This window comes from Limulus polyphemus, unplaced genomic scaffold (genome assembly GCF_000517525.1).
Source record: "Limulus polyphemus unplaced genomic scaffold, Limulus_polyphemus-2.1.2 Scaffold833, whole genome shotgun sequence".
NCBI classification, from domain to species: domain Eukaryota; kingdom Metazoa; phylum Arthropoda; class Merostomata; order Xiphosura; family Limulidae; genus Limulus; species Limulus polyphemus.
This window is the reverse complement of record NW_013666443.1, coordinates 51,226-74,285: the sequence shown is the minus strand read 5'-3', so window position 1 is coordinate 74,285 and position 23,060 is coordinate 51,226. Positions and strand designations below refer to the sequence as shown.

Below are 23,060 nucleotides of genomic sequence, written 5' to 3'. Positions count from 1 at the left end.
TTAGCATGTTTACCTTGTTCCACCATGCGCTATTGTCACATTTTTTCAATAAGGTAAGCACTCGAATAAGGTACAAACACAATATTTTCATCGTTAAATTAATAAATAATTCACATAAATTTCTTGCATATCGCTGGTAAACACTCAGACACAAGCTGACTAGATTATATGATCCCTGCCTCATTTTTGTAGCCTAGTGGTTAACATAGCGGACTATGTAACAGAAAATCTAAGTTTCGAGCCCCTGGTATGCCATTGAGCACGCTCTTTATTTTCAGTTATGGGCGTTTTATAATAGTGGCAGTAAATCACGGTATTTGATTAAGAATAGCCACCTAGGTTGCTCCTTTGGCCAGTAGTTCTAAATTAGGGGCGACTTTGGCTGAATTTTGAAAACTCTAACTTGACAGTTTCGCCCAAGAGTCGCATGAAATGTCATTCACGTTTAAACTACCAAATACCTCTTTTCCATTACTCATGTATTAAAGCTTTTGAACTCCTTTTTCGTTCTGAAAACTTCAAACCAATCGAATCAATAGTGATAGTAACTGTATTTTTCTAATAATCGGTATTGGAATCTACAATTATTAATACTGAAATACTGGAATCGCAAGCGATATATATATGTGTGTGTGTGTGTGTTTGTGTGTGTTTGGAATCGTCCTACCTCTAATTATATCACAGAAGTTTTTTCGGAAATTTCTTCAAAATTTTATTTAACTTCTTTCTTAAACTAAGACCAATTTGCCGCATACATTATAAACTAGTTAACCCGATCCTGTAAGTTGAAAGATTACTTTTAGATTATCTTATACGTTTCTGCGTTTGTTGTAGTTTTTGAATTGGGGAACTTAAGCGTGTTTAATTTCAACGACACTTATTAATAAACTATCAGTCAATCTCAGCGTTTTTAAAATATTCAAGTTTAATTATAGTGAAGTTCAAGAAACGCTTTGTTAGTTACTGTCGTAGGCTAATTTATGCTCTAGTCTTTTTTGATAAATTCTAACTATTACCTACTGAAAACGTTGAAGATTGCTTCGTAAACCATTCTTATTGCTTCGTTAATCTCGATTTTCATGTGAAATTAGAGGTGGACGTGTGTGTTTTACTAAGTTTGTACTTAGAACTAACGAAGTATGCTTTGATGCAGTTTAAAACTTTACTGTACGGTTTTATCTCTAACGATATGAATAAATAGTTGTGACTGCATTGATATAGAATATATCTTTATTATTTGCATTGATATAGGATATTACTATCAGCTACAGAAATCTGCTTATCTTTTCACCATTTTTATTTGATACTTACTTGGCATGATCCAGTTTATGTTTTTATATCTCCCTGGGCAAATACCGAAAAAAACACTATTTAGAGATTTGCAGAGTTTCTTGCCAAACACGGAAAAACTCATTGAATGCAAGCACTCGTATCCGGATCTTCCTCTTCGTCCATTTACTACACCAAATATTTATTGTCTGTTGTCGGTAAAAGCGAGACCTGGTTCGTCATCAGATGTACTTTCTTGTTGTCGACTGGTTCATATGTAAGGTGAACAATAACCATTCCCCAGTTGGTTGAAAGGAACGTTTATTTAAAAGGTGCACGACGGTTTGCATGAATAGAATATGAGGTGTTAAAAAGATAATTTTGTACAAACCACTGTAATTCTTGCCTTTGAAGCATAATTTTTATAAAAACTTGTAAAACAGTATTATCATCATAAATAGCGTATATTGCATTTTCCCTTATAACAATATTAGTCTTTTTCGCAACAGAATTGTCTAAATGTTTTTATTTATGGACACTATTTTCAATTCGAGTGATAACAATGGGAGTGAACCTTTTCGAACGTAGCTTATTCATATGACCAGAAATATAAATATACTGTAGTCACAAGATTTTCTTTATTGAAAATGACGTCTTTAATCACAATAGTCATAAACAATCGAGGAAATAACATTCGACATCTCGTGAGGAATTAATAATCCTAATATTTTGGCGAAAACAAACTTAAATTAACATGTAAAACTCTGGAATTATAACATAGGAAAAACTGAACTATGTAGAAATTGTTCCTAACGGTTTATGTAAAACAACTTTTACTTACATTTACACTAGCACTAATGTAACAATAAGAATCGTTTAACGGACTAGAAGTCTTCCGGTAGGTCAGCTGTACATTTACGGATATACGACGCTAAAATTCAGAGTTCGATTTCCCGTGGTCAAAATGGTGCAGATAGCCCATTGTTCAGCTTTGCACTAAAACAACCAAAACTACAAGAAGTCAGAAACGTATTAACGTTCTCTTATTAATTGAAGCTTAATGTTCGTTGCTATTTCATTATATACATATTCATATAGGCTTTTATGGCATCACCGAAAATTTATAAAAATTACTTTTGAAGGTTTGATTTTAATAGGTGTTATATGATAAAATGGTTTCGTTGATGATGCGCATTAGTGAAGACACACTACTGTGTGTTCTCGATTTTCGAACCTGGATTATTTGCTATGCATATTTCTGTGCTGTATTTTATGCAATCGAAAATCCAGAGTCCTATATAAATACAGATGTCAAGACAATGGTTAACAAAGCAAACTTTACATATTGTGTACACTTTGGCTGATCTTATATTCTAGCGTTGTCTGTGAATAATTAAACTAATTTCTACTTTAGAAAGAAATTTGTTAGTTTGTTTTGCCCACAGTTACACAAGGGATATCTGCACTAATCGTCTCTAATTTAGAAGTGATAGACTAAATGGAAAACAGCTAGTCAATAACACCCACTACTAACACTTAGGCCACTCTTAATAAACCGAATAGTAGGATTTAACTGCCACCCACGACCCCAAAGTGTGTGTGTGTGTGTGTGTGTGTGTGGAGAACAAGGGATCATCATCTTCAGAGTATGGATGCTTACCATAGGGCACCGTTCTCTCCTTCAGGAAGTTAGTCACGTGAACCATAAATATACCATGCTTTTTGCGGTTCTAAAAGAATTATAATTTCTGTCATCTTAAATTCAATTTTTAGCACTTTATTTATTATAAATGACAAATAGTACATAAATTTGACGTGAATAATTCTCCACTGGGAGAAGTACACTTTTAAGAAGATTTTATTTTATTTTTACAATTAATATAAATGACTATGCTGTAGAGTACGGATAACAAGGTCCCTATAAAAAACATAGTGTGACAACAAGGGGTTTAAGGCATACAGAATAGTACTCATGTGTGTTGTTCCTAAATTTGCACATTCTCCGTTATTCTTAAACCTATATCTAGTTTCTCCGGTTGTACCTTTAATCATATAGAGTTAAGACATTTTACCAGTGCAATAAATAGACAATTTCATGTAGAAAGTCTTTCAGTTTTATTATGCCGAAAGTTTTGTAATGTGGCAGCTTTCATCTCTGAAGTAATACAAGGCTATTTCTGTTTGTTAAATATAACTGAGTTATGAGGGAAATGCCATCCTGATCGCCACATTTGATTTACATATATGAGCACGTGGATTAAACAACAAGGTCAGACACCACTAGGATTTAGGTATAGCCGTCCCTAATTTTCAACTACTGACCAGAGAGAAAGCTAGCAGCAGTCGCCACAGCAAGGGCTTTGTCCGACTCTTTGAACCAAATAACGGGTTGGACTGTCACTTTTAAACTCGTCCACAGCTGAAAATGCAACATAGTCACGTTTCGAGCCCCCATATCCTTCAATCTACAATCCGACACTAACAACTAGGCTACGCCCTGGCCAAGTCACGAGAGATGCATAGATGTAAGCAGACCGCTATGTGCCTTCATCTATATAAACTGTAAATGTATAAGAAAGATCATATACAACGGTAGATATGCTATCGAACACGTTGGCTTACACAATTTGCCAGTTGCCAGTGGAAGTTTACTGCCTAATATGTGTATCTGTCAGGTTTTATGTTTGGGTAGGATTCTTTACAGTAGGTTTATATGAATTGTTGGCGATAGATATCAACGATAAACAAACAGCACACACTTGTTTTAAAATAATACATTAAAATAAGTCAAGCGTATATACAAATGAAGAATTATTCTTTTCGACTCTGTTATTACAATACAATACGTGATAATTTCACTTTAAAAATCGCCACTATATGCTCTTTATGGTTAAACTCACAATCATACAGTCTAGATATAACTATTTATCTCTAATTGACTATATTTTTTACTAGTATTTATAGCTTGACCTAGACCTAGAATGTTCTACACACTACGAGTATTATGATGCAATAATACTCAATCAAATCAATGAGAAAAACTTAGAAGGCTCTAGTAACATGATGCAATAATACAACAAGCGCCATCACAACAGCTGAACTACACGACATATGATTTGTACACAGTTACCTGAACAAACCTGCAATAAACTATCACTTCTAAAAATAACTAAGTTAACACTTGCATCGAACTTAAAACCATATAAATCATAACACTTGTATCAACTTAATCAGTCGTGTATATCTAACAGTATCTAAATCGGTATACAGATATTGAGAGGTGTATACTGCGTGAAACAATTAAAAGATGATTTTAACTTCCAGTGTTAAAGCTAACAGAATCACTGTTTTAAAGCAAGCCATTTAATTTTTATGCAAATTAAGCATTTGATGATTCATCAAGTGATCTGAAATGCAAATAACTAGTCATCCAGTCGAAGCTCAAAAACGGGTGTTTGGTAGAGATGAACTTATGTCTTTACAGTTCATAATATTTTACTTCCATATGGAGAATGGTTATAGTGAGTAGGAAAGTAACCTGGCACCAAAGTTGCAAGTTTAAAATGCGAGTGTTGATAAGGACTTAAGATACAATCGACTACTCTGAAAAAAGAACTGTCCCAGTACATCTTTAGGGTCTAAAGACAATATGCAACGTGTTTCCCAAGAACGTATCATAGATGCTTTATAGGGTTAAAATCCAGTGAGCATATACAGGCCTCTCCATTACTGTCAATTCTCTCTTCTTCAAAGAATGTGTTGGCAAGTTTAGTACAATAGACATCCATTAGGCTTAAAGTAAGACCATTTGCACCTATCTATAGCAGCATAAAAGATTATAGGATGTGGTCTCTACAATATGTGGCATTAACAATACTATTTTATATGACTAAAGGCTGTACGTCTACAGTGCTTATTCCTGTCTACACTATTCTTCTTCCACCATCATATGTGTCACATTCTTGTACGAATATGGGATTGATGTGGTTCCATATTATTTCTAAATGTGCATGTGTTTGTATCTGGTTGTGCGTAAACCACAGCTCATTTGTAAAAATAATATTGTTCCAATGTCATTGGTCTACTGAATGCATTATTATAAGTGATCTATTACATACCTTGCTGTTAGTGAAATGCAGTATACTGGGAAACTGACGTTCAGGCTGGCCTTGTTGAGTTTTTTTTAACTTTTTACACTGCCTCAACCTCAAGATGCAGCTGTGAACATCTAATTCAGTCTTGGAATAGGTATCCTACGATTGCAAATTCCAAAATTCAACAGATGGTGGTTGTCATCTTGTGATGTGGATGATTTCTGAATTTTCCATGTGTCTGAGTAACTATGCTATTTGTTTGTAAACGGTTCTACATTCTTCTAATGTCTTTTTTTTTAAACAGTTCAATTCAATTTGCAACAGCCTGCTCTGATTAGCTAGTTTTAATTCATTCAGTGGCTCTCCATGTGAGCGAATATATTAGCCAAATGTCTTTTTTTTTAGGTGTAGTCGTGCTTCAAGAACTATTTGGAACACTTTAAACTCTGTGTTTCATTTCAAAGTGAAAATTGAAACAAAGTCATGTGAAACCACTATAAAGAGCAGAGTTTGAATGATCAGTCTTTTACATTTCAGATCATATGTCTGAGTTACAAACAATGAACTATGGAAATAATGGTTTTGCCTTGCCATAGCTCTAATATTACACATTTCTACTATCCTATAATTGTTTTGTATAATTTAAATGGATAAACATTGATAGATAATATCATCAAATACTAATTAGGATTACCATTATTTTAATACTTCATAACCAAATTATTAAATTGTATAGTTTCTGAGTAAGAAGAGTGCAGATCAACAGTACTTCAACTTTATGCACTTTGAGTACGATGTTTAAGACTCCTTTAGCTAAAAATTAACATTTTAAAAATTATGTAGTTTTTCGGAGTTGAACATGGCAGCGCTCAAGTTAGATATTAACTTTCACTTTACTTAAGAGAAGAACTGAGCTTAGTGAAAATTGAAAAGCCTGTTTGTCTGATCTCTAACAGAAATAACAACATTGTTTATGATTAATAAGGTGAGTTAATTTTGTTGGCGAACTGGATAAAATAGCAAGTGGACTGCCCTTGATCTTCACTGCCATTAGCCAGCTGATCTAACAAGAGCCAATCACTGTTTGTTGGATTTTTGGTATCAGGAATTTAAGAGTTTACTGACATATTCAAGACAGTGTTGAGGCTTGAAAAAGCAGATTTTACATAGAATATATATATAGTAATTCCTCAGAGTTTTCACAGTATTTAGTGTATTATATAGTTTTCAGTTCCCTATAGTTTTCTAATATTTTTGTAATTGTGTACCTGGTAGAAACCTTCAATTCCTGCTGTATTTCTATACACTTTTACTTTCATTGTTACGTTAAGTTAAGAATCAAACCGAATCATAGATGTAAGTTTAACTTAGCATTCCCTTAAATTAAGCAAGGAAGATTTAAGATATTGTTTTCGCTTTTATTCTCGTTACTGTTTTTCGTAGCATTGGCTCACTGTAGGAGTGAGCAGTTTTAGAGTATAGCAATCGGCTCTACTACTTAAGTGTCAGTGTTTTGTTTAACCTTCATTAGTGAAATCCAAGTAAATTCATGGATTGCACAAATGATATTTTATATTATGTAACATTTAAGTTCCATGCAATTACCATTTTCTCTTATTGTTTCTCACTTAATTTACCTCATAAGAGGAAAGTACATATTCTGACAAGAACTTTTTGCTTTTCTGTTAAAGTATTCTTTATCTCTTGTCAGTCACACACAATCATTTGCCCTATAGTTCATTGTTTAATATTATTGTATTTCAGTGTATTGTTTGTATTATTAAGTGTGAAGAGTACCATGAAATATTTGTTCTGTGTATAAATCTGTATCTGGTCTCTTTCTTTGTGACTCAACTGTTGCAACTCGAGATCCTGGAACCTCCTGTTATTAGCGGAGCCTAACCTTTCTGCTTTGCTGGTCATCCACAAGATAGCACACACACTCTAATGATCAGAAAGGTCTTCAGGAAAGCTGAGGTGTAACAGCCCCCTCCCCCAGTGGCACAACGGTATGGCTGCGGACTTACATTGCTAGAAACCGGGATTCGATACTCGTCGTGGGCAGAGCACAGATAGCCCGTTGTTTAGCTTTGTGCTTAACTTCAAACAAAGAAGAAGAAAAAAAAAAAGAGTTCTAACACCATAAAATTTTAATTCAGTGAAGATGTCAGTGACGTTACTTTGTAGCGCAGTCATTGTCACAAACAAGATGTTTTATACAAAGTGTATTGTTCACCTAAAAAGCGGTAGAATTGTAAACAACATAAAATACTTTCTTTTGTTTAAGATGTTAGTATAGTCTTAGAACATATACGTGAATTAATACTTTACGATAAAACTTGTGTCCTAACTAAATACTTTGCTTCTGAACCCTACACGTATTTATTATTATTAAATGATAAATAAAAATATAAAGCATAAAAGGTATTCTGATAGACAGAATATAATCTAAATTCTAAATGATACTTTTCAAAAATGGTCTTTTATTTAACAGTAACTTGACTCAACAGCTTTTTGTTATTAAGTTAACTTTGCAACCAATCAAAAAGAGGAAATAATATCAGTAATTAGCAGTTAACAAATTTAAAGAAAGCAAAATTAACATATGACTTTTAATTAATGAAGTTTAAAACATGAAATGTTAACTTTGTAAACGGGTGTGAATTAAGCGAAGATACTTGGTTACGTAAAACAAATGTTCTATATAAACAACGTTTTGCAACTATTTTTCAAATGTTACCCTTTTTCTGAAATATTTGGTTATATTAAAAGTATCTCACGTAAAACGTGGTGGAATATTGAATGTCCTTACTCTACTATCAGGGGTGAAATTCTCAAAAAAAAAGTAGAGGTACTCAGCTGGGTGAAGGGGACCTGTTTTTGAAAAAACAAATATGTACTTGTAAACATAAAAAACGACAGAGCAGCTCAAATAAGTCCCGGTACTAGTACTACCGCCTTAAATAATAAGTGGCCTTCCAGTGGCACAGCGGTATGTCTGCGGACTTACAAACGCTAGAATCCGAGTTTCGATACCCGTTGTGGGCAGAGCACAGATAGCCCATTGTGTAGCTTTATGCTTAATTACAAACAAACAAACAAACAAGTTCCGGTATTTAGTACCGGTGAGTACCGGCATAATTTCACCCCCCGTCTACTATTACGTCGAACTAGACAGCAAATATTTTGTAAAGCGTCTTATCGTATTTTCAGAACAATAGATATTTATACAAGATGATAACTAATTTCCTATGGGTATAGCATATATTTAGCTTCTGCTTTTATATTATTCATCATGTAATGTAATATAAATACTGTACGTTAGAGACTGGTATTTATAAGTCTGTATCACCTGAACGTAAACGATATAACTATCCTTTCACTGGATAAAAAAAATAATAAAAAACAGCAAGATCCCTGTAAATTTTTCCACACTATTGCTGTTATAACACACAGGTGAATCAGTTTGTGTAAAGAAAGTTTTTGAATTCGCTAAGCTACAAGATTATATTAGTGGTATTACGTCATCATTAGGTTTTTTTGTTTGTTGTTAAGCACGACGCTACACAATAGGCTATCAGTGCTGTGCTCACCATGGGTATCGAATTCCGGATTTTAGACTTATAAGCCTATAGATCTGCCGCTGAGCTACTAGGGGGCGGCTTTGTCATTCGGAACAATGTTCAGACATTAATATATTTTGTGTTGGTTATCAAAAGAACTCTCAAATCCCGATTTCAGGCACTTCATCTCGAATTATTTCAACCACGCATTAATCGAAGACAAATAAGTTTTGAAGTATCATACTCCAAAATCAAGGAACTCGAAAATACGTTTTGCGAACTGGCAACAGAAATGCAAATTTTACCCAAAGTTTTACAAATTCTCCAACAGATGGTAGCACCTCCATTTGACACTTTTGAAAGGATGTTTTGTGCCTCACATTACCGTTAATATTTCTTTAGATTATTACAACTAACATGTTTTAGCTGTTGTTTAGCCGTCCTTAATTTTGAAGTGGTTAGCTCTTTCTCTGGGCAAGATATAAAATTATATAGATACCACCATTCAATATCTTGACGGAACAATGACTAATAAAACCAACTCTGAAAACTGACCATGGTGAATTTGTGCCCACAACTTTAGCATCACGTAGAGCATAACTTGCATCATAACACATACTTAACACATCATCACCTTAATAGTATTCAGTTTTTACTCTTGTATGTATAACTAATTACTCATATAAGTGACTAAGATTATGAGCTCTGTGCTACATCCACCGTACTGTGTGTATCATACCTCTATCGTTTCCATGACATTAAACACCCCAATCGGATCATGGCCCTTTAACTTCTATACGTAGTTTATGGGTCGTGTTTGTTTTGATTATGTAACTAGTTGATGTATATTATATTAATAACTTGCTGAAGTCTTTCTGCTGGTTCTCCTTGAGCTTATCAGCATATCCTTGGCCAGAAGTTAATAATCTGGCAGCAGAACCACAAGTCATCTATGTTACGAGACATCCCTGTAAATAGCCAATTCATTTTTACTGTGACAAGATACATTTGTTACTGGAATGATTTAATTTGCTGCTTTAAGTTTTGTTATTAGAACATCCTGCATATAGACAGGGTTTTACTGTCTGTTGATAAATATAATCTGGATTTCCATGCTGTTTTACTAGATGATGGTTTACATTTGCAGTCAACCCTTGTAGTTCTTTGAAGTTCTTTAGTTTTTCGAAGTGCATAACAAATATCACAGTAATGAAGATCAGTATATACCTTGTGTGCTATTATTCTCTCCGTACCATCTTATTTTTGTGACGTAACAACTCTAACCCCACAATGTCTGGCATCCATATGCAGTACAAGTGAACTATCTGGCTTCAGTTAAGCTAACACTATTGCTTTTACTAAAGCTTGCTTTAGTGATTGAAACGATTTTTCACAGTCATCAGTCCAGCTAAAGCGTTTATCTACTTTAATTAAGGCAGACAGCAATGCTGCTTTGTGCAAGATGTTTACCATAAAATGTCGATAATATGACAAAATTAATACAACTTCGAATTTCTCTCTTATGCCAGTCTTTTACGTTTTTAATTTGGTTGGATCGGTTAATACACCACTTCTACTAACTAAGGAAAGGTAAGATAAGCCAGTCTCCTTCCAGTTTGTCCCTGATTAAGAAAGGTCCACCTTTTAAAAGCATTCGGGTTATAGGGTTTCGTAGTTTGTCTTTAACTGATATTTTAATTTTAAACCTATGTGTTTTCCAAACATCGTGCTTGTATATAATCAGTTATGACGTGCTGCCATCTACGGTGAATTATATGAAACTATTGTTCACCTGCCTCCTTGTATGAACACACTGGCGGACGGGCGCGAATGTGAATGATCAATGTGCGACTCCAATTTTTGCTTTTGAATAATTTTGATATAAAGTAAGCATTTAGAATTTTTTGTTAATACAAAGGAGGTATTTCAGGAAATATGACTTTGCTTATGTCAAAAAATAAGGAATTATAAACAACTAGTACCAGTTCACTGACTTTTTATAACACTTGATTTACAATGAGTAGCTTAGGGTTAGAAGATCCCCTCCCTCGTGTAATGTGTTTATTCATGTTCAAATATTCGATATTCATGTTCTTTTGCACATAAAGTGTATTGGAATCTGTGTTTTTATTCCCAGACATGGCATGACTGAACTAATGATAGCTATGCATCTAGTTTTGGTTACATCTGCTTTACACATAGTGTTACAAATAGACTAGTAATTTATCCTCTGTTACATACCACCACTAGTGTATAACTTTTTCTCAAATAACTTGCAGTCTAAACAAGTACAACTTACTTTCTGGATAATAAACCATTTATTTCATGCATTGCTTTCACCATTACGATTTTTATGTAGTTGTGCATGGGACCACATTCAGAGTTTCCCATGAAACACTATCATTTCTCAAGCTGTACTCTAACAGTTCACAGTTCCTGGATTTTATTTAGCCAGAAGTTAATAATCTGTCAGCAGAATCACAACTCATCTATATTACAAGACACTCCTGCAAATAGCCAATTCAACAGATCCATCTCTAAAATGTCTATGCTTGAATGAGGATCAGCCACAACTATTTCTGACTTGTAGGAAATCTTCTTTTAATATTGAGATCAACTTGAGCTATCCCACGCATTCATAGCTAATCACCATTTATTAAAATAAAGTCATTGTTAATGGCCAAAGTGATGGCTTATATATTCCTGTGATCACCAAGAACGTAATCTCACTTCTGTGTATTATTATAACAAGCACTTATCAAAGTGTACTCAAGTTTGAATATGTTGATTGGACCGTCACCATCTTTACTGCAGCATATCTTTCGTGTTAGTGGCCATACTCAAGCTGGGGTCAACTAATATAAATTAATCAGTCTAGCAGGTATTACATCTTGTCTCTGATATTTATGTTGTTATTTCATATTAGGAAGACTTTGCTGCCACCTACTAAAGTTAGAGGGGTGAGGAAGATGCAGGCAATCTTGTTTCTATTGCTTGATGAATCTACGTCCGTGATAAATGTCTTGAGGTGGCTCAAAACGCCCAACAAAGTTAATCTATTACCACATAAATAAATTAACAGATGCAATAGACACTATAAACTCCTCTTGATAAGGTTATGCCCACCTTGGCTGAACAGTAAGACTTTGTAAAGCTGGAAACTGAGTTGCTAGAGACTTCAGTAATTTGCAATGCATAGAGTTCTCTATTGTTTGAGGTACTGCTGCTAGAGCTGCTAGCTTCTTACACTTTAGCATTTTGTCCAAATCTCCCCTTTTAGACCTCAGCATCGACTTCTGTCAAAGTCAGAACGAATTGTGCTTCTAATTTATACCGAGAAAGTTACTTGGAAGATTCCCTCTGAACTTTTTCATAACGATATTCTGATAGTTTTGTGACAATGGCACCCCTAGCATGAATAGGTGACCAATTATATGTTGGTCTGCATTTGTAATTTTTCATATCAGTCTGATTTATTGCAGGTCAAGTTTGTAGCAGAGGTCTTTGACCATACGGTCTCAGTTTTCCAGTTGGATTTCGTTGAAAATGGACAACCAGGGCAAGCACAAGGATCAATGCACCAATCTGCCAGAGCCTTTGAATATGCCTATCCAAGTCATCCTTAGCTGCACACTTATGGCTGGTTTATTGACTTGTTTGTGCCCACTATTTTGCATCAAGGATAGTCAGAGTGGTATATTCCAATCAGAGAGTACAAGAATGCAGCACCATCTCAGTCTTCAAAATCTCGACGTTGACCATACTGTAGAATCCTTGAATCACTGAATGATCTCTCCATACCAGAAGGCAAATTAACTAGTGCCTACTTAAGAATTCAAGACTTCTTTTATTTCTTACTTTCTGATATGTCTACTGATGCAACATGAATGTAATATTGGCAGATAGCATCACTAGCCAGACCATTTCAGATCAGGGCATCGGGGTTCAAGCATGTTGGATCGATGGTAGTGGTGGTGGGCATTGAAAGCCAACAATAGTGCATCCTAAAGAAACTTCCCCACAGGAAAATCTCTCAGTTTTTGAGCTGAGCTCCATCATTAATGGCTTGACTTCTCCGTGTCTTGTCAATGGTGCTGGTAGCACGCTTCTCAGTTGGTGCTTGTAACAAGAACTCTCAGAGTACTTGATAAAGTGTACAAGCCTAAACACTGGCAGGCATGACTCATCTCCTTTAATCCTATCCTATACCGGCATATATTTTCTATTTCATGCTAGGTAATGTAAGCCTTTGGAAAACTACAAAGTTCATTGTACGCTGTAAAATATAGAAAGAATACAACAAAAACGAGTAAGAGAACTTATACTTTGCTGGATAGACTGATAAGAGTACTTAAATTGATTTGGATTACGCTGTTATATTAACTTCTTAGAAATAAAGCTAAGATAACTAAGAATTACACACACTGATTGACAACATTCCTTAAATAACGTAAACCAGCACTCTTAGCTAGCACAGATAATCTAATGTGGTTTGGGTGTAGGAGTTGTATAGTGTAATGTATCTATCCAGTCTAAGTGTGATACAATGAATCAAAAATGAGTTGTAGGACATTTTTGTTACTGTGCTGTTCTAGCTGCACATTAGTATTTAGTTGATGTTTCAGAAAAAATGAGTAAATCATACTTTCAACGTACTTCTTATATTAATAATAAAGCAATCCGTCAACAAAGGCATTTAGTTATCATAGATAAACAAAACCTTACAGCACCAAATAATTTTTGTTTTGTACTCAAGCGACATTGCATAAATACAGTGTAAAACAACACAAAATAATATTTCCCGTTAATTTCAACTTAGTTCAATACTTCCTTGCTAAAAATTAGGTTTCGATGCCAGAGGTGGGCAGAGAACAGATAGCCCATTGTGCAACTTTGCGCTTAACAGCAAACAAACAATACTTTCCATACTTGCATTTGGTAGCATAAGTCATTGAATGTTCACTATGTCAAGTCTTCTAATGAGTTACCTGATTTGGAGTTAAGTCAAAATATTATACAATATTTATTATCTGTTATACTTTATACTAACTTATTTCACCTGGAAAATTTCAATATTTGAACAATTTAGGGTGGTTGTATTATCTTATTTTCTGTTGAAATGTTGGGCAATAACAAAACTCGATTTTAGAAATTCTATTACCCAAAAGCAACTTACAAGTTTTTTCAGTGGACAACATAACATAATAATGGACAACCGACAAAGTACATTCATTTATAGCTTCTTTTCCTTGTTTCTGCATTTGACTGGAAGTGTGCCAAAAAATATATATACAATTTAAAATACATAAAGCTAGATCTGGTGTATAAAACAAGGCATCATATGACCCTGAAGATATTTTGAAGGATTTACACTGAAATGCAAGACTTTTCCTTAAGACTGATAACTTTCAGCTTTATAACGAGGCTTTTCCTTGTTTGATAATAGAAGTTGGAACAGTTTTCGCGCTTCCCCATTCGTACTGAAGGAAGAACATGAACAAGTTGATAGTGCTCATTTTCATCTCTTTTGTAGCAACCTCATCACATGACAGTCCTGTCAAAGAGGATAAACCTCAATCTCCAGGAAGCGTTCGTGAGTGTTTTGTCGTCCTTATATTCTGTTTCAGTGAACTCATAAAAGTTTATTCTTTGAAAAAATACTGTAGAATACTTAGGTAAAAATGATTTATAATTCTTCAAAATTGTAAAGATTACAGCTGTATTTTTTACCTTTCTAGACAGATGTCACCATAAAACTCTGACTATTTTAAAATAAAGAGTCTTTCAATAAATGAACAAAACTAATTGTATACGCGCTGTTATAGTCCTTTATGGCCATATGTTTACTAATAAGACCCTGAAGTTTTAAAATATTAGTTACCTACACTTATTTTGTTGTTGTTTTATAGCTAGAGAAGTTAGATATTTTTACTATGACAGGCTAAATCTTAAATAAATCAAGACGACATCTATATTAATTTGGTAAAATTGACCCTCCAAATTAAAAATAAATAAACAAATAAACGCATTGTATTTTGTTGCTGTTGTTAGTTGAAGCTAGTTTATAGAAATATTAAGCAAGGATTCTTTTTGGTGGTCCTTCAAACTATATGAGCTGAAATATGCAAATATATCAGTGAAGGTAAAGTGAGAATAACTCTTTTCAGAAGGAATAGAATGAGAAAAGTACAAATTCATCTGTATGATTTCAGAAAGAATTCTCTTATAGGACGATTAAGAATTGTCCGTTTGAATTTTGTCTAAAGTGCATTACCCTATAAGTAGGAAAGTAAATGTCTATCACAACAAGTATTTTTAATTACTACTAATAGAGGAGGAGGGTTGTTACAAGGAGTTGGGATGTTTCAAGAAAGGAGGGAATTTTTTCGACACCCTGGATTTTCTTCCTCAGGATCGTGAGGTTATCGGCGTGAAGTTTCGTCTTTATACGCAAAAAAATAAGAAAAACCACGTGATTTTAGAAATCGACTCAATCGAGTCACCAGGAGATTCTCTATTTAGTGCAAGTCGAGAGACGAAGATACTTATTCCTGGTTATTTCCATAGCTTAGAGGTTTACGGAGATTGGATGAAAGTAAGTGATTTCAGGTCAAAGGTAGGAATAATATATTAATTAGCTTCAAAGTTTTGGCAGCCGTCAAATTAGCCAACTCTAACAACTCTTTCGACGAGAGTCTCATTTAATACTGAAAATTAATTAAACATTAACATCTAAAAATTATCTAAAATATGTTTAAAAGTTATGAATACTCAACTTTTCGATGATCTCCGGGAGTATATCTCTCTCAAAACACTTTCTCTCGTCCAAACACTTTATAATTTGTTTTTCAACTTAAACTCTCTTCTCTCTTTATTATCCATAAATTTCTGAAGAAAAAATGATAAAAAAAAATTATCAGTAATTTGATCACACTCTATATGATTTGTATTTTTTTTTTCACCGAAAACTGGAGAAAAAGTTATCATACATTCTTGTTCACAGTAATAACCCTTTTTAACAAGCGTGGAGTTAATTTGGAGCAATAATAAATACTGCTTGTCCTTGAAACGACTTCAGTAGGTCATTTAGCAATGATAAAAAAAGGAATGAAAAATAGCAGGAATATGAATTATCAACCTCTTTCAGCAAGACTTGATTAAAAGATTTTTCTTTAATTTATTCTAGAGTTACTGATGAAAAGTGATGTAACTCAAAATTCTCTGATCCAAAGAAGTCTTCTGGAATAAAATATGTTATTATTGTCTCAAACGAAATCGAATAAAACAACAAAAGATCTTATAAACAGAAATGTGCTGCTGACAGAATGTTGTTAAATTATTTGATTACGGCAATAATGTGTGCCTTCTGAGTTCACGAAACATATTAGGATATCTAGATACGAAAAAAAATTCATTTGAAACACCATTAACACATTTTAGAAATTTTCTTAATTCGTTACTTGATCCTACGGTTAATATCTGATTGTTCTCATAAATACAGACATAAACATCTTCTAGTAGGGCGGCGGTAAGTTTATGGACTTACAAAGCAAACAGAGACAAGATTGAAAGTTTATATTGGAGCGCTTCTAGTGACTTGTTTGTCTTGCACTTTAATGCTTGTATTTCCTGCCTAACTCAGTAAGAAAGCTTTATAACTGGATGAGTCAAGTTTAATTCATAATAACTGTCGAACAATGCCACACATTACAGAGACGTTATTATTTGGATAAAAATGATAAAAATAACTTAGCATAATATCAACAAATTCACTGGCAGAAAATAGACTGCTGTTGGAGTTCTTCTCTAAGGGGTTCTTCGTTTTTCTTAAAAGCTAATATAAATTAATCAGATTAACAGATCAAAGGTAAATCTATTATGATTAAAAGACAACTTTAAGTTTCATTCAGATTAAATTATGAATTAAAGAAAATTTACATTTATCATTGAACAAGTTCAGAAGCAGCTATATATATATATATATATATATATTGTATTGATCATGCAATACGTGTCCTTTGTATTGTTTAACGAACCTTTTATTCATTTACTGTTAACGACGTTTACCTTGCGTACACTTTTCACTAAATGAGAAAATAATAATTCCTTAACAGACTGTTAATGTTAATATGTTTCATTATTACTTTATATTTGACTACACAGGATATGAAGAATGCTTTATTGGAACAAGGAGATTATAACGTCATCACTACAGATTGGTCTGGTGGGAATACGCTAAATTACCCTCAAGCTGTAGCTAACACAGAATTAGTTGGAGCAGAAATAGCAGCCTTGATCAAGTTTCTACAGGTATCGGCATACATATAAAAGTTATAAAGATTAGCTGTCAGGCCCGATAATTATGAAATAAACGGTCAAATCCCCCATTTTTATAATATTTTTGGCTACTTAAGTATTTATCAAACAGTTTCGGGATTTCCCCTTAATTACAGTAATGAATATCTGCTCCAATCTCATAAGCGTAGAAAACACTGCTTCCAAAATTAAGATTTCAACATCTTTGTTTTACTGTCAGATGGAAATAGTTCCTTATTCAAGATTTATGTAATGCTGGAATAATTGAACAAATAATTTTGTTTATATAGTCTTTGATTTAACAGCTTGACAATGACAGGTATATCTCACTATCCCTCCTTGTTTGGACTCAACATCTTCTAGAACACTGCTTTAGTCTGAAATGTAGTTAGTTACCATGTCTCCATGTTTTATCCTTAGCAAGAAATAAGAAATTTGTTTAAACAGATATCGTACTTTAAACCTGACAGTTAAAAAAGTCTGTGTTTAACATTTAAGCAACTAAGAATGTAGCATTTGAGCTTCAAATATAGTTTTCTTTTGAATCTAGCTCATCATTCTTATTCTAGTAAGGGTTGTCCTCATTTCTGGAATCTTAATGAGAGCTTCCGTATGTACTTAAAGATAAAAACAGCAACAATGAATAACTTCAAAAGAAAAATGGCTTGTTGTGGCCTGGTGGTTAGCATGTCCAGACTATAAAGCTAGGTTTTCATGGTTCGCTTCCCGTCCCCCCCCCCCCAAAATGCGTTCAGCATTTTGAGGCAGTGGGTGCTCTATTAGCGTGACGGTTAAACAATAGCAGATAAATAGTTGGTGATGGTTTTAATGATTAGCAATCTATTAAATCAGTTGAAGATGGCTATGTACAGGTAGCTTTTCCCGAAAGTCCTAAAACACACAAATAAGTAACATAGAAAGTATGTAGATAAATATTTGTCAAATATTCATACTAATAATCTATCTCTACCTGCTTAGAAAACTACAGAGGTCAGTCCTTCTGCCTTTCACTTGATTGGTCACAGTCTAGGGGCTCACGTGGCGGGTTATACCGGAGAGAGAATAGACAAAATTGGTAGAATTACCGGTAAGAATACAAACCTAAATAAAACAAGATTAGTAAAAGGTGTTAATTTAAAAGGGAGAATAGAGATCGTCTAAAAAGTACAGAAACAAGTTGAATCGAAATGGAAATATTATACTTCAAGCCTACAACTAGGCTTACAACTTCAAAAAAAAATAAAGAAAGAAAACTGGAAATAATGTCTATATTATTTTTTGAAGCTAAAAATCCCTATTTTGACTCCACTAAAATTGATAAGCACTGTAAACATGGAGTCAAAATATGGCTTTTTAGCTTTAGAAAATAATGTAGATCTATTTCCAGCCTTGTTTGCTTACCTTTTTTTAGAATCTCTAGTTATAGGCTTCAAAATATAATCTTTTCATTTTGATTCAACTTGTTTCTGTACTTTTTTGACATGATCCATATTCCCCTTTTTTAAAAACAATTTTTACTCATTTTGATTCTTAAGTTTTATGTCCATTTATGGAGAATAAATTTTAAGCTACATGCGTGCATATACATTCATTTGAATGTTACATGTTTTTCAACAGTTTGCTGCTGCATTGGCTTTTTTTCCACCCAACCATCACACTGAACTTTTTCAAAATAAATAATAAATGTACAACAAAGAATAAACACATGTTCTGGTATACAACTACAACAAGTAAAATGTAAAGTTGTTCTCAATGAACCATATTGAAAGCAAATATTGTATCATCATAGATTTAATGACTACCTTCCATCAATGTCACAGTGTAATGTAACAAATGACGAGCAGCAACAAAGCAATCTCACCAAAATGGAATAATGTTTCTTCTAAGATAATACAATATAGATTAATGCAATGTAAACAGACGTAGTAACATGCATGCCTTTTTAGGTCTACATGACATATATGTATATTCTTCAACAGCCTGCCGTGCACAAATATTTGTTAGAATAAGGTGGCACAAATTGTGCGTGCAAAATAGACAACAGCGACATACTTAGCGTGAGTCGCCAGTTATCAAAAATATTTGCAAACGCTACCTTAACACCAACTATTTAAAAATAGTAATAGCTATACGAAATAGTGCTATACGCAGTGGTAATAAATACTGAATACACACTCACGATTTCAGGTAAGTATAAGAAATAGTAAAAAAGGATCACCACCGTCGTCTTAGGAAAAACATCTACTATGGTAATCGTCCACTGTTAAAAACTTGCTGAAACATAGTCACGAAAATCCACGCAAAGAAAGCAAACTCGAGTAATGATGAACAATAGCGACAGCAAAATCAGGAACCTTTCACGTGACGGTTTCCAATTAATGCATTAGAAAATGCACAAGTTGTAGTTTACAACTAACGCCCTCACTAGGAAAACACCGGATTTTTTGCGATCCCCCTTTTAAAGATTTTAAATTCTCAATTTTTATGATGTTGTCTTTTTTAATACACGGCTATGGGCAAATATATGCCTAAAGTAAGACACAACCCCCACTAAGCGCACATAAAATTTTACTAGTAGAAAAGCAGCCTTTTAAAATAAAACAAATACGTCCAAAACATCGCTTTAAATAAAGCTTCGTGTCTTTTAAAGTAATTATATACTGAGCCAGGTGGCTTTGTGCCCGAGGTTTCGTGTAAACACATGTCAAGAACAAAAGCAGCTGCTCAGAACAACATCGTATCTATTATGTATTTATAACCATGTAAATCAACTTTCAATGAAAAATAATCAACTTTTAAATAGGTCATGTACAATTACTGTACTTTATATAGTATATCTGTCTAGGATTTGGTGCAAAATACTTAGATAATTTTGCTGTAGACTTGTGAAATAATAATAATATGAAAAAATCGGCAAATTTTGATGTGTACAATCGTGAAATCACTTATTTTACTTATTATCAATGTTTGGGTCGTATTGCTTATTGAAAAGGAAGGTTTTTGGTGTTGTTTCAAGAATAAATCTGCTTTTTAAGATGTTTTTTTGCCCGATTGTTCCATTAGAGTTTTGAACAAATTCCTTTACGATCGTGGTTCATGATAAATATAAGCATGCCACATACCAGATATAAAAGTCCTGTACTTACTTTGTTCATAATTCCACTAGTTAAATCATTTATGGAGACCATAATTTAAATGTTAAAAATGATTTAGATTTACTACATATAGAAATATTTCATGACATTTTCTCAAATAAGCCAAATTGGATTAAATTTACTGAAAATTCACAATTACTGCAAAAATAAGGCTTGTATAGAGGTTGATTATAAAGATGTTTTGCACTTCAGCTTCTCATATCTCACAAATGGTATGGTGTAAGAAGATGAAATGAAACAGAAATGTTAAAATATCACACTTATCACATATTACCACCAGGGGCTCCACTATTACTTCATGTTTGATCAATTACAGCGACTGCTCAAAATGTGCTCCTCTAGCTTCCATAATGTACTGAATCTGTGTCATTACAGCAACAATGTACATTTCATATGGTATGCTGGTCACTTCCTAGACAATTGGGGTCAGGAAATGTGCGAGGCTTCCCATGGTACGCATGACTTTAGATAACCTCACAGCCAGAAATCAGCTGGTGTTAGGTACGAGATGGCCATTCACGAGGAATGTGACGTGAAATGATTCTGTCCTGAAAGTCCTTCCGCAAGACTTGTTTCACCTGATTACATATATGTAGAGGGACACCATCAGTCTCGGCTCCATACTTTTATACTTTTGTTAACTTGAGAGGGGGGAGAGCAATGAGATACATAATGAGCCAATTCTAAAATAAATTTAAAATTAAATTAATGGATGGTATTGGCTTGAGAGACCAACGACAGCTAACGCTGGCTTTGAGCATCATCCTGCATGAAAAACGGAGTGTTTATCACTTTTCATTGTAGCAGCATGGGAATTACTTTGTTTGTGAGCATTGCATGGTACCGTGTACCTTTTAGTTATAAAATACGTAGTCTGTGTGCTGATGGGTCTTCGAGAACATACAATAAAGAAATTAGCTGTGAAACCTTTTGTGAGATACGATACATCGAACTGCAAAAGTTTACTTATAATTACTTTGTATACAGCTATCGCTTACTGCTTTCGATTGAAATTATTTGATCGAATTTAATAACCGATTCCTTCTCCTATGAATAGCTTAATATACATTTTGTTTATTCTTAAGATGTGTGTGTGTATATATAAATATATATGTATGTATTGAACGCTAGGTCTAGATCCTTCTGGACTGTACTTCAACGGAATGCCAACAGTTGTACGTCTTGATCCGTCAGACGCCCAGTTTGTTGATGTCATCCACACGGACACTGGCAGTGATATAATACCTGGTAATTCTTATCTAATTTTCAATCATTTCAAGTACTCAGTCTTCTAGTCACCACAATAAAATTTCACAGTGGATGTAATTTGAAAGTTGTAGTTGTTGTATGTTATAAAGCACAAAGCTACACAAAGGGCTATCTGTGCTCTACTCACCAAGGGTATCGAAAACCGGCTTCTAGCAGTATAAATCCGCAGACGTATCGCTCTGCCACTGGAGGGCTTAATTTCAAAGAACATATCTATTTTCTACACTATCAGTTTGATTTAGAATACATTTTGAGAATGATGGACAATAGGATTTTTATTTCAAAATTATAATTAAATTTAACTTTAAGCAATGTATTAAAAATATTACAGTATTTAACAAGGCTCTAAACTTTTATTAAAACTATTTCTCTAAGTGTAAACGATGTCATTTCTTTCAGAGATTCACATCTCGGTTAATTTCAGTTGCTTTGATTTTCGTCTAAACATACATCTGTTGTTTCAATAGCTGTTTAAATCATTATAATTAATATTTTAAAGGAAATGGAATAGAACAGTCAGTGGGTCATCTTGACTTTTACCCCAACAACGGAGATACTCAGCCAGGATGTATTCTTCAACCCTTAGATGTTATTCTCCGTCGAGGCTTAATAAAAGGTAACAGAATTTCAGAACAATTACTACTAGCTTTTGGACGATCACTATATATTTTTATACTTGCAGAGTTTACAGGTTTCTTTTGATTAGTTCTGATAAAAAGTAATAAATAAGTTGATTGTAATGTTCTCTTTATTAGGGCGAGTAGGTGAAATTGCCTAAAAAAAGTCCTTATCGAAAGATTATTAGTTACAAACTTACGACTTTTTAAATTTACCTAGTTAAAAGTTTTATTGTTATAGTATTGTTTGGTGACCATTTGGTTTTCGTCAATGCATTACGCCATGATATAAAAATACAGCAAATGTTTGCTTGTAGAAAAGATGTTTTTTGTATGTAAATGTATGCAGTTTATTGTTACGTCTCTGGTCGTTTGTTAATTTCCTGTATAATTTCTTTCCGAGAAACTTCAGCAATACAAGTCATTTCTTAAATAAAACTAGTTTATTTTTTCTCAACTCAACTTTGCAATACACTTAATTTCCACAGTCACTTTATCTTAAACACACGCTATAATTCACAACGATTCACGCACTTTACTTACGGTCACTACCGCGCTTGACTCAATTGTCCGTCTCAGTCTGTCTGCAATTCTATTCTAATTAATTAAATTCGCTTTATCTGGCGCACTTATATACGAGAATAGAGGGCGCATAGAAAAGACCAGAGTTGCCACGAACAGACATGATCCTTCTAGAATATCAGGACGTGTTACTAGCGTCACGTGACTTCCGCTGTCGTAACACTGCCGCTTCCTTAGTATTGTTCGTCCTGAACA

At 33.7% G+C, this 23,060-nt stretch overlaps 1 protein-coding gene across 1 annotated transcript in view; it reads left to right on the top strand.

The window, feature by feature from the left end:
* Positions 1 to 14,360: 14,360 nt before the first annotated feature.
* LOC106460774 (pancreatic triacylglycerol lipase-like) overlaps positions 14,361 to 23,060 on the top strand; it is a 27,560-nt gene continuing 18,860 nt past the window's right edge. The window contains exons 1-6 of the mRNA XM_013920510.2: positions 14,361 to 14,519; positions 15,259 to 15,521; positions 17,090 to 17,236; positions 18,221 to 18,329; positions 21,529 to 21,645; positions 22,166 to 22,282. Of these exons, the coding sequence (XP_013775964.1) occupies positions 14,420 to 14,519; positions 15,259 to 15,521; positions 17,090 to 17,236; positions 18,221 to 18,329; positions 21,529 to 21,645; positions 22,166 to 22,282 (853 nt within the window). The 5' untranslated portion in view covers positions 14,361 to 14,419. The remainder of the gene's footprint in view (positions 14,520 to 15,258; positions 15,522 to 17,089; positions 17,237 to 18,220; positions 18,330 to 21,528; positions 21,646 to 22,165; positions 22,283 to 23,060) is intronic.